General features: G+C 40.7%; 1 protein-coding gene across 1 annotated transcript in view; it reads left to right on the top strand.

The window, feature by feature from the left end:
* The first annotated feature begins 7,244 nt into the window (after nucleotides 1-7,244).
* Nucleotides 7,245-19,740, top strand: part of unm_sa1261 (un-named sa1261) — an 18,954-nt gene continuing 6,458 nt past the window's right edge. Inside the window, exons 1-2 of the mRNA XM_005739963.1 lie at nucleotides 7,245-7,400; nucleotides 19,298-19,525. Of these exons, the coding sequence (XP_005740020.1) occupies nucleotides 19,354-19,525 (172 nt within the window). The 5' untranslated portion in view covers nucleotides 7,245-7,400; nucleotides 19,298-19,353. The remainder of the gene's footprint in view (nucleotides 7,401-19,297; nucleotides 19,526-19,740) is intronic.

Genomic DNA, 19,740 nt, shown 5'->3' with positions numbered 1-19,740 from the left:
AGACTGTATTTTGTATTTACTCGGGCTATGTTTGTGTAATACTAAAACTATCTGATGGTCTGAAATATGGCTAATATGCAAAAAACTAAGAAATCAAAATAGAGAGCTCTGTACACGCATGTTTTGCACATAAATGTTGTTTCTTCACATTCCCATGATGGCTGTAGTTAACATGGGATTTATTAATAGGTCTTTAGAAATGTGGTGAGTAATTACCACACACAAAGCTGAAGTTTTACAGCAATTTTCTGTAATCAGTCTTCACATCCTCCCAACAACAAATCACTTCTGCAGCATTGTAGCTAATTTATGCAAACGCAGCATTTCCAGTAATTACACAACAGCAGCAATCTTCCACCTGATCTTTGCCTCGGCCTGCCGCACTCACACAGATTGCCATCGGATTGAGAAATTGAGTCTGGTTATCTGAGGAGAAGCTCGAACAGACAGGCCGGCGAGCGACTCCTGCGTCTGACTCCTGGTGAGATTAAAACTGCTGGACGTCAGCCCACAGGGGATTCAGGGTGCTGCGTAGCATTCTGGGAGATTGCTACCGTAACCTTTACTGAAGGAATCCCAGTGTTTAGAGGATTTTTATTTTTACCCAGCAGTAGACAGAGCAGTTCGGGTGAGGTCAAACGTGAGGCACAAATCCCTCTGGGATAAATGAATGCTGTTTTTCTGCATGCAAATGTAATCCACGGTGCTCAGGTTTGATTCACCTGCTGACAGATGGCATGTTTGTTTCTGCTGCATGCAATGTGGAGCAGCAACTTCCTCCCAGCTCTGGGATCTCATTATTCCTGCCCAGGGAGAATTGATCAAACAACGTAGTCAAACACGCCGCTGCGATAATGAGCCAACAGCAAGCTAATTATCTGCTCTTAGACCTCCTGCAGGAAAATCACCTCAGCGTGCCCAGAGCTGCTCCTGGGTGCCCTCCAGAACAGTTTGGGCTTCACTGTCAGCCAGCAGGAGCTTTAAAGCAGCTACAGTCCAAATGAAAGGGACGGATCACCTTCAGGATGACAAGGGGACAGCGTGAAAGCTGGAAACCAAGAACAGAACCTTCTAACATGTCTTATACCAGAGAAATGTTTCATTTTTGACTTGAAATCCAAACAGCAGTGTCCCAATTGATTAACGCACCTTTTAATGGAACTGAAATGCTTTAACACTCGGACGCCTGCGCTATGAAGCAGGATTTGGGGCTGAGCATCAGGTTTAGTCCTGGATTTTCTGTCTTATGGAGGGAGTTCACTTTTTACTGGGCTACGGAGACCTAACCAAAGTACAGATGCATTGACTGACCAATCATCCGTGTTATATAGAGGGACCAGTTTTATAATCTATGTTTCAGATTTTAGGACCAAACATAAAAATATACGCATCTATTTTCTGCATCCTTAACTGAGTACATGCAAATTCACATGAGTTTGCACTGCTGTAAATTTACTGCATGCAAACTCATGTGGTGGCAAATTGTATAATGCATAAAATGTATCTCTACAGCAGAGAATCTGTGTAGCACCTGAAACATACTATAAATTAAATTATAAAGGTGTTTAAGGTGCCATATAATCTAGACAGGTAGAAAGATTCCAACCATCCAACCTTTAGCTCAGTATGTCTCGCTAACCCATTAATCTTCCTTTAGAGTGTTTGAGATAAGAAATCACCACCTACTGACCAATCAATTCCCCAATAATTAGCACCACCGTTACGAGAAGTTCCCTCGGACCTTGCTTTGTAGGTCGGCAGTACTTAAAGTGTTGTCTGTTTGACACCACCAGAAGCAGACTCACAATTAAACCTCTTAAAAGCTTAATTTCTGGTGTGGAACCTGGATAACCTGCCAACAACAAACAACAACCACTCAACCACCCAGTCAATGGCTTCCTCACCTCAAAAAAATAATAATAATAATAATAAAAAAATACTAATAAATTAAGAGTTGGAGAAATCTGTTCATATTTCATGTCTCAAAAATATTTATAGTGTAATACTGAAATTTTAAAACACCAAAAATTGGTCTTGTTGTTAAAAATGCTATAGCAGTCAGGAAATGGACCAAATAAGCCATTTTTTTCTATTTGGCTCTTCATGTGCATGTTGGATATTTATGACCGGTTGTTTTATATCTTTTTACCCTTTATCAAAATAATAAAGTTCCTCTGTCAAAAGCTCTAAGCTCTACAAGCTGTAAGTAATTTCTTCCAGTGTAAATCATAAAAGAGCAGTGTAATCTTAAAACCGGGCTCCTGGGCTGTGTGTTGTTTCCTACTTATTGGTGTGATTTCTGTTTTTATACTCTTTTTGTAACTGCAGTGAGATGAGAAACACGAATCGGTTTTACAGGGATACGCTTGAATTCGTGCAGACGCTGTTATAGAAGAGTCCAACTCAGAATTAAATGTGAATTAGTAGGAGTAGGATTTCATTTTATCCTCTGTTTGCTCTTCATGATCCTGCCTTGTACCTGTTTTTAACGATGCTGCCAGTAAATGAGAGAATTAATATTTATCCGGGCTGTAGCAAACAAAGATGTTATATTACGATGGTATTAAGACTGTTCGTGTTGTCGGTATTGGAAAGACTGTTTGGATTCAGTGTGGCTGCTGCTGGAGCGTGGAGGAGATAGGACACAGGACGCCCACTCGCTCACTCTGAATGCACCAGACAATGACATGTGGGCTCAGTCGGACATCACGTGGACTTCATGCTGCAGAGCTGGCAGGTTAAAGACTTGAAGTATTTGTCAGTAATGACAAATAACCCTACCTGTTCACCCTTTACTTTGCAGAAAAGCATTGTTTGAGGAAAAATGTAAATAATTTTTTTAGGCTGGGTCGCTTTTAGCTCTGAAATTGCCAAGACATTAGAGAATATTTTCTTGAAACTTAAATTAAACAGAGTTTGAGTAAGGGTTAGCATCACTCAGCACTTTTCCAGCTCTTATATATTTATTCCCGTACTACACTGGAGTACCTTTGGTTAAGTCAAAGTTCAAAATAATCTGTATTCATCTTATGGGACCTTGGTGCAGCCCCAAGCTGTTGCTCCTCCCCCTTTAAGACAAATTTCTTAGGTTTAAACAGCAGGTGGGTGGGGCTTCTGTGCATGAAACCATATTCAGATTAACCTCTCTTTATGACCTCACAGAGAGCACCAAGTAGAATAAACTGTTAGAAACCGAGTGTTTAGAGCTATTTGAAGCCTGAGCTTTCCACTCACAGAGATTACATGTGCATATGCTGCCCTCATTATTTAAAAATCTGGCCATGTTTAATGGGAATCCACCATTTTTACAATAAAAAACAGCATAAGGATCCACTTTGTGATGGAAAAGTAGCTCCTGAAATGCTGTACTATATCTTTAATGGTGTAATGGACCCTGTCTTTGAACATGTCCTCACACCTTCACACTTCTGAGATTACTTACTGCGAGGTCACAGCGGTCCATGGAGAAATTTCCTCTCCTCTTCCCATCCTCGTCTTCAGGGATTTGTCATCTGATTTAAAGCATCGTCAGCTTGTCAGCTTTTACAACCGTTCCCATCCCAGGGAGCGAGGAGAGCAGCTAGTTTTTCTCATATAGCAAGATTTAAAAAGTGAGGGGTAAATTTACGACATGGGCTGCTAAGAGAAGCTGTTGGATACACAGCACTGACATGTTGACGGTTGAATAATCAGCTCTGGGATTATCTCAGCAGTGACAGCACAGTGCAAAAGAAAAGGAAAAAAAATCAATGTTCTTTTCCATCAACACTGTTTTTGCTTCTCCCTGGCTTTCGAGTCGCCCGTTTCCCCCCAGACACTATTCCCTCTGCCTGCAGAATAGCAATCTGCTGCGGTGACACAGCCGATGAGTCAGGAGGCCGTGAATTAAAATTATCGTCTGACTTCATCTCACCCAGCGAGCGTGCCGTCGCAGGTGAGAGCGCTCGTGGTGATGCTCTTACAGCTTTCTTTTGTGTCCAAATGGAGACGTCTGACATTGACGAATAATTATAGTTTCCTGATGTTTTGAGGGTCACTCCAAAAATCGATCAGTCCCTCCCACCCGACCGCCTCAGAACTGCAGCTTCGATTCAATGATGTCATGCAAAGATTTTACCTTCGTTCCAGGACTCATTTCTGAGTTTCACACCCTCAAAGTACACAGGGTGGGTTGAAATTTGGTGCTTTTTATCGCACTTTGTATCAAGAAAAGAAATCCACGTGACCTTTACAAGGCTAAAAAATACATTTAAGCTCTGATGATCAGTTTTTACTCCAACTTGAAAAAAAGATTCTTGCGTCAGATTGTGTCTCTTTATCAGCAGACAAATTTTGAACAGTATCATGGGATATATCATGTCCACACATACATGGGTATTTTGGTAAATGTAGATTTAAATGCATTTTGTACACACGTAAACAGCATTTTGATTGTATGAAAACTGTGCTTTTACCACAGCTTATGCCAGTGTTTAACTCAGTGTTTAAATCTGAGATTTTGTCTCCCAACGTCAACGTGATGACCATTATTTTCATTTTTATGTCAGACTGTGTGCTGTTGTTGTTTGTTGGCATTTGGTTGTCCAACATTTCCTCACAGTTAGTTTTTTTCTTTGCATTTTGATGTGAATCGGGATATTTTTAACAAACAATCTCACTTTTAATAAAGTCCTGTGTATGTGTGAATGTTACCATGGTTTCAATAATGTCCATGATGTAGAGGAACAACAACAAACTTTGGTTTTTCCATAATTGATTGGAGACAACTTCAAAAAGTGCATTATGTCATCATGTATGGTAGGTAGGGTAGGTGGTCAAAACACATTACCGTGTAGCATATAAAGATTTTGATACCAGCCTCATCTTCTAACCAAACAGTTTTATAATATAATCATGTTTAGTGAGTTTAGCCTTGAATCACTTTTTGAGACCAGCTTCTTTGGTTGATTTTGAATGTGATCTTCAAATTTGGCTTTAAAGACATAAACCTTTGAATCAAAGAGCACGTGGAAGCCACATTTTCTCCTGTTGTGTTAATTTAAGTACATGTCATTTAGTGATTAACTAGGCCTTAATTCACCCTGGAGTAATTTGCTTTTTTACTGTCACGTTTTTCTTATACACGTGTGATTACATTTGCAAAGCTGTGGTCTTCCTTTAACACACTTCACAACATCATACAAAGGACTGTGATGAATATTACTGACTCCTAATAGACAGCATCGTTCTCTGGTGATTGATTTTGGATTTTAAAACGCCAGTTTAGGGGGTTTTTTGCATTTTGAATATTTTTTAAATCCTCCAATTACCCTGCACTAACAGCTGGCTGTAGCCCACAGAGAGCCTGATCAGGTCAAGAGTAGCTGTTTTTACAGCCTTTACCACAACAAACTAAAGAAAAATTTCCATGATCATTCACTTACATTTCCCACTGCAGAAATAAAACATCTAAACACCATCAACGAGTCATTACTTTTTTAAAAGCACACTTAAGTCTCGTTGATATCTTCTCGACAGGCTGTTTTCTTTAACCTTTTTCTGTCTGAAGGAGGTAATAAAAGCACAAGCCGATACTCACACCTATTCATTCCCTCATTAATTTCAAACTGCATCTGAGCCACAGCTGCACGTTTCTCCGTGCTAACGCCTGCTCTGCTTTCCTTTCGTGCTGCATTCATGGACGTGGGATGAACTGGAAGCCAATTTTTGAGCGTCTAACTTCGATTTTTTAAAATAAGTATTCATCTCAGCTCATTTTTGTAGCTAACACTGATGTATTACGTGCCGCGGCTATAGCGCCCTCTGGTGGAAACATAATTAGTAGTTGCGTTTGCAGCTTGATTTAGACTTCTGTGTGGAGTCTTTGCTGGTAGCTGAGCTACCAGATTTTTAAGTCCTTTTGAGAGTGTCCCTAAGAGGATTGTGGACCCCCTATTGTTTCACTACCTAACCACACGAGCCAAGGTGTGAAAACGGGTGTGGGTCACAACCAGCCAAGGTTTCAGGTGAACCCATTGTGAGACCTAGCCCCACCCTATTATGTGACTTACTAAGATCAAATCTCCAAACTGGATTATAGATACAGACAGTTGGTGTCGTAAACCGCCCCCTCTGTTCAAAGATGGTCGTTCACAGTGGACATAAATGGCTTCTTTCTGTGAACACTGGCATCCTCGAAAGAGTGACCTTTGTCCTTCAGATGCAGATATACAGCTGAGCCTTGTCGTATCGAGGTGGCTCTTCTAAGTGGCTGTTTGGACTCTCTAATGTAGAAGCCTGAGCACTCCTCACTACCCTGTACAGCATACACTACGTTGTTAAGTTTGTTTTTGCGAGTTTTGTATTGGGGATGAACCAGTTTTTGTCTGATTGTGTGGCTGGGTCTGAAGTAGACTGGGATGTCGTGTTTGAAGAAGACTCTCCTGAGTTTCTCTGATAAACCACTACATAAGGGATGACAACATTGTTCCGTTTGTCCTTCTGATTCTCCCTAGTTAGTGTCTGATCTTATTTTCTGTGCATTTTCATGATTAGGGCCACTCCGCTTAAAAATCTGGGACTCTCCACCAATTTCTCCTGGAACTGAAGAAACTTCTTGGACGAGAGGTGAAATGTCTTCAAGAAACTTAAAGAGGTCCAGATGCCTTTCTCCTCAAACTACAATGACCTGGATGACTGACAATAGGATGGATAGTTTGTTTTTATGCTAAAAGTTCAGTATGTAGCAGACAAAATTGCAATAAATATATTTTTTTAGTTTTAAAAATATTTTAAAATTACATTTAAAAAAATATAGCTTAAACATGCACTATAAAATGTCTGAACTTTTTTGTGCTACCCACCATATGTATTTTATTTATAGCCTATAGCACATTTCATTAACAGAAGTTGACCCAAGTGTTTTAGAGACAGGCACATTCCAGGTCTCCAAAAAAACAGTTTCAAAATAGATGAAAAGCTGAAATGTTGTTTTATTCTATTAACTAATTATTATGGAAAATACAAATCTCACTGATTTAGTGGTCTGTAAAAAGTGCCTTTATAGGTTAAACGTATTGATAATGGTATCGGCGATTTATACAAAAATTTGCAGTATTGTAAACCACTACTGTTGACAGTTTTACATCTGAATTTTAATTCGGTCTAACGTGTAAATTCCTGCAATCCGGGAAGGCGTCACTGACGCTCTGTGCTCTGATTGGAGGTCAGGGCCGGTGGGCGGGGCCGCTGGCCGAGTGCGGAGACAATAGAGAGGGGCTCGGGAGACAGACCACGGCGGATGCACGGTGACAGACAGCAGCCGGTCCCCGCAGAGCCTTCACTCCCAGCCGGTCTCCTGAGTCGCTGAAGGATCCGAACGTTGTCTGAATGGACTGACAGCTTCCAGCACTTTGTCAACGGTAGGAGAAGATTTCGTTTTTCTCCCAGTAAAACCAGTTAACAGCTTACGAAACGCTGCTCGGTGTGTCTTTTCAAGCATTTAAAGCTCAGATTCAGCTTGAAAGTGATGCCTCACTGCTCTGAGGCAAAAGCACAACACTCCACGGCTGTTGTGTGTCTATGCACGGGCACTATATTGGGCTTTGCACTCTGAAAACAATGTATTCTAAATATACAGCTGTAAATCTAAAACAAAGTTCACCCAACCTGAGCAGAACAATAGAGCTGCTGTGAAGCTATTGTCTCAGAGCTACAATCTCTGGTATTGACTTTCCTCCCTCTACATTTACAGAGCAGATTTCTCGCCACAGACCTGCTCATGTGCTGCACGCTGTCATGGATATAATGCATGCACGCTTTGTGTCTGCAGATCACATCCATAGTTGATCTCTTTGTGCTGCAGTTTTTATGTCTGAGTGTCTGTAAACAGTGTTACTGACTCCAGATCTGCATCAGGGATACAGACATGGGGATTTATGGTGTTAATGGAAGGTGATTAATCATCAGACGTGGTTCTGGTTCTGACATTTTAGATTTTTTTTTCATGCAAAAATTGGACAGGTTTGCTAAACCCTAAGAATTCAGCATCTCAGATGACAAAGGTTCACCAGTGTGTTGACTTTGATGCTGATGCTTATCGGTATTTTTGTGCAAAGTTTATTTTTTGTCTGCATCCTCCCTGCTGAGGGCTCCTTCATCGCCTCGCTCTGGCTCCCATAAATCCATCGAGTTTAGAGGAATCTGAAACTTTGTGGGATTAATAGCCATGTCTTGTTACTAGTAGTGGATATATAATTGGCTGCAGCTCAACACGAGACGCCGAACTGCTTAAAAAATAATTTACGCCTACTTTCACAAGCATAGCCTCAATCATATGTCCAAATATAAACAAAGGGACACTTTTGGTGACGCTGATTTTACCTGTAAAACGCTAGCGTGCTGGTAACTCAAGCTGATTGGTCGCTTAAAGGTTTACAGGACACGCTCCCTCACCTTTTGCAAACGAAACACTGAAGCGGCTGGCTGGCACTTGGAGATGATTGAAATGGAAGTGGCGGTGATTCGTGGTGCTGTCGCAGAAAGGAATTTTGCGACAATCGAATCCCTAAAATTGTCTCTTTTGTCTCAGCTCCTTCTGTCCGAAGCACGATGAAAGCCCCCTGTGGAACCTGAAGTCCAGAGCGCAGGAGTTCTTGAGTGCCAGTTCCACACCTTCATCCACTCATGGGCTACAAGCTGCTTCTTTCATGTCGCTTTTAGCTTCTCAGATGACAGGATTTCTGCTTTCTGGTTTTGTTTGTATGTTTGTACAGACAAAGACAACCAGCACCCTTATTCAGGGCGTTATTAAACCTCTTATGGGTATTGATAAAACTATTGACGAAGTAGCCCCACGTGAATGAGCTTTGAGTGTTTGTGTTGTTACAACAAGGACTTTAAAACATGGATGTAGTCACTGCCATGGATTTTTGGACTTCACACTTATTTGGAGCCAGAATATTGAGATAAGAGTGCAGAGTGCATTCATCAGCTAAACCTGGTGAGCTTTCATAGCAAACTACAAACATAAACCTGAGCGCTAGCATTCAGACACAGATGGTGAATAAAACACTAGATTTTCTTTTCACAGAAACTGCAGCATAAACTTCCTGGATGGCCTGCACCACACAGCCCATAATATTTTATTTCACAGAAATATTTGTTAGTTCAGCCCTGCAGAGGAGACGTGAAAATAAAACCATGCACATCTCCTCGGCAGGCAGGAGGAAGACGGTTAGAGAATGTGAGATTAAATCAGACAAAGAGTGTACCGCTGCCTTCTGTTGCGTGGGGATCGCAGCAGCCGAAATGCTTTGGCAGTAAAGGAGAGCGCCCAGTGATGCGCTGCTGAGCGCGCAGGGACAAAGCCTCAGTGTTCGCAGGCGATGTAGGTCGAGCTGGTTAAAGCCGGCTGCTTTGATGTGCTGCACAGCTCCGTGAGCGCCGTGGGAGCGGACGGCCGAGCCTTGCCGGAGGCCGCCGCACAAGAGGACGCTGAACTCCAGCGCCGTGACGGCTGGCGTGATGCAGTCTGACTTCTGCAAACATTTCCAGAGGGACGAGCTGCTCACGGGGCAGAAGTAATCTCTCCGGGTTTGTTGCTTCTCAGTGAGCAGATTTAAAGAACAACAGTTCACACGTTAACATTAGATCAGTGGCGGTGAGCTGAATGACTGAGGATAAAAACCTTTATCACGATATATATTTGAAAATTTGCGATAACTATATAACTGACGATATAATGCATGTGAGACTCCACAACTTTAAACTTAAAAGAGCTTATACACACACAATACGGTAACATTATGTTGAAGCACAGTACGTATCACTCCGCGAGGCTACAGTAGCTGTAATGCTCCGACGATCCATCAAGCTGTGCGGCTTCGTAGCTTAGCAAAGTCGTACTGAAACATTTTTTTGATAGATTTTTAAGCGCCGCGTACCAAATTAAATCGGTTCGGTAATAACGACGGCCCGCTAGCATGCTCTACCAAAAAATGTGCTTTGGTGTGTATCTGACGGACGAAAGCCAAACCAGTTCGACTGAAGTTGCAATATCATCTGTTTCATTCAACGATCCACTTTCGCCCTTCTCATTCTCCGTCGCCGCCATGCTCTTTCTGCCATGTGCGCATGAAAACAAAGGCACTGCGCATGCGCGTTTTACCCATATTCTATCGCGATATTTGATTTTCTTATCATTGCCTAACATTGTATCGATATTACCGTGAACGGTATCTATATAGTAGCAAGAACCCACTGTACACACGGTTTTTGCCATGCCCACAGGGCTCGTTTGCTGTGCTTATGTATTCAAAAAATTAATGTATCATGTTATTCTTTATATCTTCAATATAGAGTCAGATGGCAAAAATGTCTTTTTACAAATGAAATTTGTTCTTAGATTTTTGACTTGTGTTAGAGGAAATCATGACACGTTGTGATGGGTATTTTTGTTTGAGCTGCAGATAACCTGACAATCACTTCCTTATTTAAATAATCAGTTATTGTCGCGTTAAAAATGTTTTTATGAAGTGTTGTTCATCATCTGCCCTGGTGAGATCTTCTCTGGGTGGAATAGGTGATAATGAAACTGTCATTCTTCTGCTCTAAACAGAAGAATTGAGATTTTTAAAAGCTGTGACATTCACAGTGTCTCACAGCAATAATTCATGTTTATCTTTTGTTACCAAAAGCCCAAACTCCCAGATTACTCCGTTTACAGTCATACCTGACAGAAGCAAGTCGACATGCTTAGCGTGAACCATCAAATGTATGACATTTGTTCCTAAAATAGTCAATTTATGGCAATAAAAAGCTTACAGGTTGTGAACTGAGAGGAAGGGTCCTCAGTAATGGCAAAAAGTCACCATTTTCTTACACTGATTGGCTGTTTTCTTTTAGTTGATTGATTGGACCTGTCGGTTCACAGAGTTCAGTGGACTCAGCTTGACAGACAATGACTGATGACCAACAGCAACCAGAAGACATTTCAGCCCATTAGAGCTCAAACTGAAGCTTTTTTTTGTAGCATTAATAAAATATACGGTAAACACAAGAAAAGCCCAAGGCTGCTGCTAATGATTGCTTGCGTTATTGATCACTGTAAAGACTTTATTTTAGTTATTCTGTCTGTTGAGAAAAGGCTCAAGAAGACGGCCTAAAATGTATTTTTAAAAATTTATTTTTTGGTCACCCCAAACATACTTGGGTCACTGTGAAATAGCTATAGGCAGTGGCAGAAAAACGAAACTCTGTTGCTTTTTTTCAAAATGGCACATTATTAATCACCTTCACCTTAAGTGAAGCCATTATTCTCTTTATGGAAAGCTTTTTATGCCTATTTTAAGTACATTAGCTCAGACAGTTAAGCTGCCAGACTGTTGCATCTCAAATCCCACGTGTTTCGTCTGGTCCTGGATTCTGAACATTGCAAGACCGAGGTTATTATCAGTCATTCTGTCAGGGTTCATGCTCTCTGCTTGTACTGGTAAATACCAAACATTTCGTTTTGAGAACTTGAGTTTGTCTTCAGATTGTCTTCTATTTTTTTTTTTGTCTTTAAAGTGGAACAAGGTCCTCCATTAAAAAGGCTTGTAAAGCTTTACTCAGAACACCTAATAAGAGCTTTGACACCTTAAAAAGCAGATAATTTGGTATTTTTGTTTTTGTGCTTGATCTCTCTCCAAACAAAGAATAAAACTATAAAAATACTGACACATGCTATTCCTCAACCTCCTAGTAGATGCACCTATCGTATAAATGTGAAAGTCTGTGGTGATATTTAAAAAGAAATTGACCTTTTAGTAGCTGCATCTACGGTATGAATGTTGAAATCCTGCATGATCTGGGTCCCGAGTTATCACATTGACTAACTTGGGTGTTCACGCTGCCTGAAAGATATGTCAAGGACTTTAGAACTGGGCACTTTCAGTGTAGTCACACTAGTTAGCGATTAGAAGTCAGCCATTGCTAAATTCTCATAGAGAACTGGCAAAACAATGTGAGAGATATGGATATTCATCAGAAACAACCAAAATAAAGAAAATACACCTCTAAACCTATTTAGAAATCTTTGAAAAGAGAACGCCTGGCGTCAGATGGAGGCAGCCTCTGGTGTGCTGTTGAGACTGTTACCAAGTCATCACCAAAGAATCCACCAGGGATGGGCTTCGCCAATCACTAATTAACCAACCAGTCATCCAACTTTATTATAGGCCTCTGTAGCATCAGTTATATCGGAAGTGGAGGATATCTTGTTACTGAACGAAAAGTTAACTGAAAGCTTTTTAAAAAATTCAGCGAGACTTTACTTTATCACTTAGTTGTGGTTATTTGTTTGTCATAGGCTAACAAACAATCAGATCAAGTATTTTTCCAAAGTATTTTTTTTTCTTGTTTCTTAATATTTTTTTTTTTTAAATGTCTACCTTTTTTCCCCCAATAAGATTCCAAGATTAATTCCACCAGATGGTTGTGAGTAACAAACCATCTGCTGCGACATATTAATAAGCTACATGATGGTATTGCTCTTCTTTAATTTAACAACAGATTTAATTTCTTCCTGTCACCATATTATTGGCTAAATAGACCTGCTCATTGGTGCTTCCATCAGATCTTTTTCTTCTTCCATGTTCTAATTTTTTATTTTTTATTTTTAGATCCACTTTTAAAAACTCATGGTGGGATTTAGATTGGGATTATTTTATGAATTGTTACTTTGACAGCAGTCAGAATCCTTCACATGCTCTCCAGATAGGATTAAAGTCACTGACTGTAGCAGGAAATATTAAAATCCCCCTCTAGCATAAATCCCATACACTTTAATGCTCCACTTAGGCAAAGAGTATTTTAGAGATGAAGGCTAACATCAAACCTGTAACATACCCACTGCGCTAAGTGGGTTTATGTTCTGTACTTGTAACTGCTTTATTTAGCATGTTAGCATGCTAACATTTATTGATATAACGTGCACATGGGGCTGATGTGAGTCTTAATAGAACTGCAGGCTTTTTCTTCAATAGATTAGAATTATTCAAACTTCCAAAAACTGAATAGTTTGTACAACGAAGTTTAGAAGAATAAGACAAAAATCTTTATTTATTCATTTATTACATTTACTATAGTAGTGCAGTTCAAAGGCCCTGAGTAATAGTGAACGATAACATTTGGAGAAAGTCTTACAAAACTGAGAAATTATCACCAAAAGTTCTTGTTTTATGTTCTCAACTTCAGAGTTGGAGGAGTAACCAACAGGTATTTATCCACTTGTGTTGGAGTGACAAATTTCAGCACCACAGGGGGAGCACAAGGTGGACATCGATAGTCCTGACAGTATTTGGCACTCAATGACACCTCACCTCCAACCGACCGTGGCAGATGGCCGCCCCTCCCTGTTCCTGGTTCTGCCAGAGGTTTCTTCCTGTTAAAAGGGAGTTTGTCCTTGCCACTTTCGCCAAAGTCCTTGTCTCATAGGGCTTAGTCTGATTGTTGGGGTTTCTCTGTGTTATTCTAGGGTCTTTACCATCGGCGTAACTTTGTGTTGAACATTGGGGGGGTCAAGATGTCTGTCTAAATAAATAAACAAATCTAGCTAAATTCCCAAATGATTAACTATTTTGCAACTATTTTGCTGGTAATACCTGAAATGAGTAAGGAAAATCAACAGCCTATTTATGCAAGATAATTCATAATTTTATTGGGGGGGTTATTTTGGTTGAGTCGGATTATTGGGGGGGTCATAACCCCCCTGGAAATTACGCCTCTGGTCTTTACCTTACAATACCTTGAGGCAACTGTTTTTGTTATTTGGTGCTAGATAAAGAAAACTGAATTACATTGAACGTTGCAGACTTATAAAAACGAATCTCTGCTCAGATAAACATATAAATTGTACTAGTGGAGCTCAAAGTAAAGCAAAAACAAAAAACCTAAGAGGTCCTAAAGGTTAATAACTGTAGATATGTGTAGCGGTGCGCTTTCAAAAAAATTTTCTTGCTCTTTTGAGTGTACTGGGTACAAAAAGAAAACCACTGTGGTGGTTTATGTTATAATTGTTAGTAAATACCTTGAAATCTTTAAATGTATAAGACATAAAAGATTCTTCAGACTGTGAAGGAGGTCATCTAAAGCTCAGGAGTCTTTTCAAGTGTTTGGCCTGTTCGTTTAGTGTGTTTGAGCACAAATGTTAACCTTATGTGAACAGTCAGCAGCTCAGCAAAGGCGTTAGGATTCCTCCTACAGACGTCCTGGATATGTGCACCAAATTTCATTCCAGCCCATCAATAGCTGGAGAAATCTGGAGAAAGTCATGATGCTGCTGTTTCACCAGATGTTCACGAAGCAGACATCAGTTCTTCTTTTGTCTTTTCTGTCCAAATCATCCCTGAATAGGTCCTTTTTTCCCCTCTTGTTTTTGGAAACTCTCTGAGGTATGAAAGATTTTTGTCGGGAGGAAGGCATAGAGTAAGATGGCAGCCTTTGTTCATAAATATTTTTTCAGCCTGGTGACGCATTGATTTCACATTACAAATGATTAATTGGGTGCCGATGTTTTGCAAGTCGATGCTGGCCTGAACACACACGAGGTGGCAGAGGCTGTTTTTCCTGCGGCACCGGGAGACCATTACTCAGCACTTCTGTCGAGTTTGTCAGGTTTACTCATCATCACAGCGGCAATACTATTCTTCTTGTAAGTGATCAGTGGTCTCCTCGGATTACTCTTTAGATTACACCTTAGAAAACACTGAAGGAAGCTTCTGACTTTGTCTTTGGCTCAGGTTTTGTGGATCTTTGAGTTCAGGAACAAATCCTAAAACGAAGAAGAAATTTCAGCTTTAAATCTGTCCCTATGCAAACTAAATGTACCTACAGGGACTCAAACATCAACCATGTGTCCCAGTTAAAACTCTGGCACTCTCTACAAGCTCCAGCATTCCCAGCATTGAAACCAGACCCTTCAATAAATGTATTCGGTTTGTTTTACTGTGAACGAGACATTATTAGAAACAAGAGTGTGACATTTTGGCAGTCCAAGAGAAGCTCGAGTTCTGCAGGGAACCGCTAGAAACACAAAGCATCGTCAGGCTGTAGCCATGGCAGCTGTGCCACCTTGCTGCTGCTGTTGCTGCAGGAAAATCAAAGGTCATTAAAACTCACAGCTTTCTGACTCTGTGCCACTCCAGCTTTCCATCAACAGGCGCTCTCACCGTTGGACTGCACCCACCTGCCAAGCGGCGCAAAAGACAGGTAACCTTATCAGGGCATAACAGACGTAAAGCAGACTGGTTGAATTCCAGCCGGGCTTTGTTTACCGACTGAAAGAATGATGGGAAGGCGGTCTCGCGCCGCTCATCAGAGGCAGACATGGCTCCTTGATGCCCTTGGGGGAGCAGTTACCCCTTAGACTTAGCGGGAGCGCCGGGAGCTGCAGCTAAAAAACGTTACACCTAATTAGCGGTGGTTGTGGCTCCTTTCATCTCCGGGCTGTTTGATAGGACTTCAGTGTGAGAGCACGTGAGGAAGTGTTCACGCCCGGATAGCAGGAAGACACCGAGGGTGAAACATAATTAATGTATATATGTCAAAGTTGCTATGGTTAGGTAAACGTAACGATAGAAAGTAAATGGATGGTGAGTTCTCTGCTTGATCGGACAACAAAATGCGTCTTTTGTAGAAGACCAGCATTCATATTTGGTCATTTGGTGACATCATTCGACTTGTTGTTGCCAGGTTTTAGTTTTCTAAATTCTCACAAAGTTTCTAGGAAATCAGCAGACCTGAATTAATGAATCATTGAGCCCAGAAATCAAGTACATGATTTAATTAACATGATTTTTTTTTCTTCTTAAATTTTAGTGGGCTAATTTTTAGTGAAAATACAAAGGAGGTGACTTTAATGTTTATTGCTAGTATTGCTCCCATGAGCAGTACTAGCTAACAGTATAATGGAGGATTATGGATAATAGAGTCCAGTAATCTAAAGTCAAGACAAAGTCCAGAAAAGGACAAAAACTAACAGTATAAAACATAGATAAGAGCAGTTTTCCCAAAAATTAGGAGATTACTGTGGTGGGTTTTTGTTGTTTTGGTTCTTTTGTCTGATGCAAGCTTGTACATGGAGTACTTGCTATTTAAAATAATGATTTGGTTTCACATAATAGCAGCAGTGTCAGTAATAACAATGGTTTTCTGGGCTCCTTTAATGCTCCAAATGAAAGTCTGAAACAGAACAGGTGTGTGGAAAAAACATTTACTGTCCTTTAACAAAAGGTCTCTGCAGTGTCTCTTTGTGCTGTGAAAATGTGTTTGACACACGAACAAAGAAGGGAGGCGCAAAGTGCTCCTCCTGGCATTATTTGATCATCCTGAAAGCAGAGGTGAGATGCTTCGTTCTCTTTGTGCATCTGGTCTCGTGTTCATTTACTGGGCCCTCGCTCTGACCCTGTGAACTGTACTGCTGGCTGAGCAGAAAAACTGTGCAAGAAAACGGCCATTATTTTGAAAAGGGCTCGAATTTTAATTAAAAATCTACCTACGTATCTAGCATGTAAAATTGAGATGCCCGAGTGTGTCTGTTTGCAGCTCTAAACACTCTCTGGCTGTCTCATCCTTTCTGTGCTTTATTGACCTTGTCAGAGGGATGCTGAGAGGACCGGTGATAGACAGCCAGTTGGCTCCTTTGGGTTCAGCTGAGTCCTCATTTTTATCAGCTTGTCGTACTTTAATGCTCAGCACATACTGTTTATTTCGAGGGCCATTTCCATCCTCCGCTGTCACTCCAACACAGCCGAGCTCACGGCTTCCTTTCACTGTTTTTTTAACGCAGTGTTTTCAGCATGTCAGGGTTTCAGTTTTGAACATGTCAGTCCTGCTTTATTTAGCAGTAACAGAGGTTCTGAAGAAACAACAAGCACAGTTAAATACTACATTTTGTTCAAAGCACAGCCAGACTTATACTGTTAGCTTAAAAATTCAAGATATTCATCACTGATGTCAGTTTGAGTTTTTCTGTGTGTAACAGATTGATGCATTACTGAGATTTGGAGGCAAAGACATAAAACATAGTTGTGTAAGATGTAAGTAGGCTATGAGACTAAATTCACACCAAAAGTAAAATGTTGCTGTAACAATACTGTTTGATAATAAATTTCATACAGTTGGAAAGCCTGTTTATTTCCCCTTGAACGGTGCCGCATATGTACCCACAGCTGCTGCTCAACCCACAGTCATGGGTTGAGCAGCAGAGTTGAGTATGTGGGTTGAGCCCATGGAAAAACTTGCCAAAAATCGTGTTCTGTTGTCAACTCTTGTTCGGTGTCGTTTATATGATTGGACAATTGAAAGCTGAAGAAACGAGACACGTTACATGAAAAGTTCTATTCATGTAACAAACAACTCGGTGGAACGTGGAAGAACCAGACTCACCTACAAACACTCAACGTTTACGCTGAGCGGTCAGTGCAAACCGGAAACGGAGACCTTCAAAGGCTCAACTTTCAAAGTAAGTTGCGCCTTTTGAGTCATGCTCACAGGATGACTTTTACTTTGAAGGTAAATGGTCTGTTTTTACAGTTTCACTACCACTTGGTGAGCAGTTGCAGACAAGTCGGCGTCTTTCAAAAATGAACAGAAAAAAAAATATGACATTAAATTCTCAGAAAAACATTTTTTCCTGTGGGTTGTTGTTGTTGTGTTTTTTTTGTTTGTTTGTTTTTTTCCACAATAAAAGCCACCCTCTGAAGCAGCAGGAAGTGTTGGGTTAATAAAGGCTGTTGTTTAATCCAACTTGAGTACGCTGCAAACACTGAAGCTGAGATCAGTGACATTAAAAAAAAATAAACGCCCCGGTTCACGTGCTGCATTTGTTTCAGTAAAGTAAATCTGCATTAATAGGCTTTTATTTACTCAAATCACAGTTTTACTCTCACTGTGTTTTTTCCAAGCGGACCATACTCTGTTGTTGTTTGGGTTCATTGTTTTCACACGCGTTACTTGAGTTTCTTGTACACATTTCCCTATCGTGCACACTCACACTGTAGATGGGAGCCAAGTGGGGACAGATGGACCCGAAACACAGGATGTGGCTAGCATCCCGTCTCCTTCAACACTTTCTCATCCCTGTTAATGAGACATGGTGCAATTCTGCTGGGCCATCAGGGCTGTGAAGTCTCCGCATTCATCCAGAGATCTGAAGTGTTGCTTGGCTCCCCTCGGCAGCAGAAGGAGCCGGAAGGCGAGACAGATTTGCTGAGTGAATGGCAGCAGGCGTGACGGAGAAGAAACACGTCAGTTCGGAATTAGACGTTCGTTAATGTGGAAAGATCGTTAATCAGCTGCAGAGGATCAGCGCTACAAATAGTAACACTTCTCTGCTCTCAGGGATGGACTCGTTCAATTAATTTTCTTCATTTTCTTTCATCAGTCAGCATCAGGACGTTGTGCCGGGGTTATATCGCCTATCTCACCCAAAGCTATTCAACTTGGATGTCTTTGCACAAGGTTAACAAAAAAGTTTGCTGCTCGGCGACTGAAGTTCTATTTGTGTTAAATAAAACTAGAATAAAGTAGAAACAGAACTCCGGTGCAGGGAGATTTTCTGTTTTAACCTTGTGGCTGTAGTAATGACACGTGGTGCTTTTTCCATTATCAGTATTATCTATACAAAGCTAGTTATGTAAGAGTTAAAACCCTTTATAATCTAAAGCAAATGTCCTAAAATATTATTAGAGAACCAGATAATTAGATCTTTTTTTTTAAACAAACACTTGGCAACTAAGAACTACCTTTTAACAGGAAGGAGAGACATCTATATCATCTATATAAACATTTTAATCTTGCAAGGATGCTAATTTACCTTCATTTACCAAACTTGCATCATTTTGTGTCTTTTGTATACTGAATGTAATACAACGTGAATTTGTGTCTGATGCATTATTTGTGCCAATTTTAGTTTCTGTTTAGACTTTGAAGGTAACTGAGCTGTGTGAATAACGAACCTCTGTCTGCATCTGCATATATTAAATGGGCTTTGATAGAAAAATTCCCACCTTTTGTTCTTCGATTATGCTCTCTTTGTTGCTATGAGGAGCTGTGATCTTAGAAACTATATTTTCTCAAAGTAAGAACACAGTGTAAAGATTACATAACGGTTCACTGGCCTGGACTCAAAGCGTTTTCACTTTCCCTTTGATACCAGTACAGTACACACATGCAGTACAAGATATGCTTTGCAAAGCAGTGGTGTATAGTTTAGGAATGCAGCCATGGGTGGATAAGTTCCCTCACAGTAAACCTCGTCTTCCTTCCTGCTCTCCAGGAAAATCCATCTCCAGACCAGCCCTCGGCCCCCCTTGCCCCGTCCCTTTGACCAATATGAACTCCTTGCCTCATGGCTCCCGTGCCTCCATCGACATCCTGGAGGAGCTCCAGCTGATTGCTGCACAGAATCTGGAAAAACTGGACATCAACAAGTACTATGAGATCATCCGTGAGCTGGGAAAGGGCACCTATGGAAAGGTGGACCTGGTCATCCACAAAATCAGAGGTATTAACTGTGGCTGCTACTGTAAAGAACAAAAAAATGTATTAATATCTACAGAACAAACCAAAATAAACAACTGGTTGATGCAAGTTTACCACATTTCAAAGAAGACAGACATAAAATCCTGGTGGCCATAAATATATATGGCCACCAGGAGATAGATAGATAGATAGATAGATAGATAGATAGATAGATAGATATATATACATATATATATA

This window comes from Pundamilia nyererei, unplaced genomic scaffold (assembly GCF_000239375.1).
Source record: "Pundamilia nyererei isolate P.nyererei 1_Seehausen unplaced genomic scaffold, PunNye1.0 scaffold00095, whole genome shotgun sequence".
Classification (NCBI taxonomy): domain Eukaryota; kingdom Metazoa; phylum Chordata; class Actinopteri; order Cichliformes; family Cichlidae; genus Pundamilia; species Pundamilia nyererei.
This window is presented reverse-complemented; position numbering and strand designations above follow the sequence as displayed.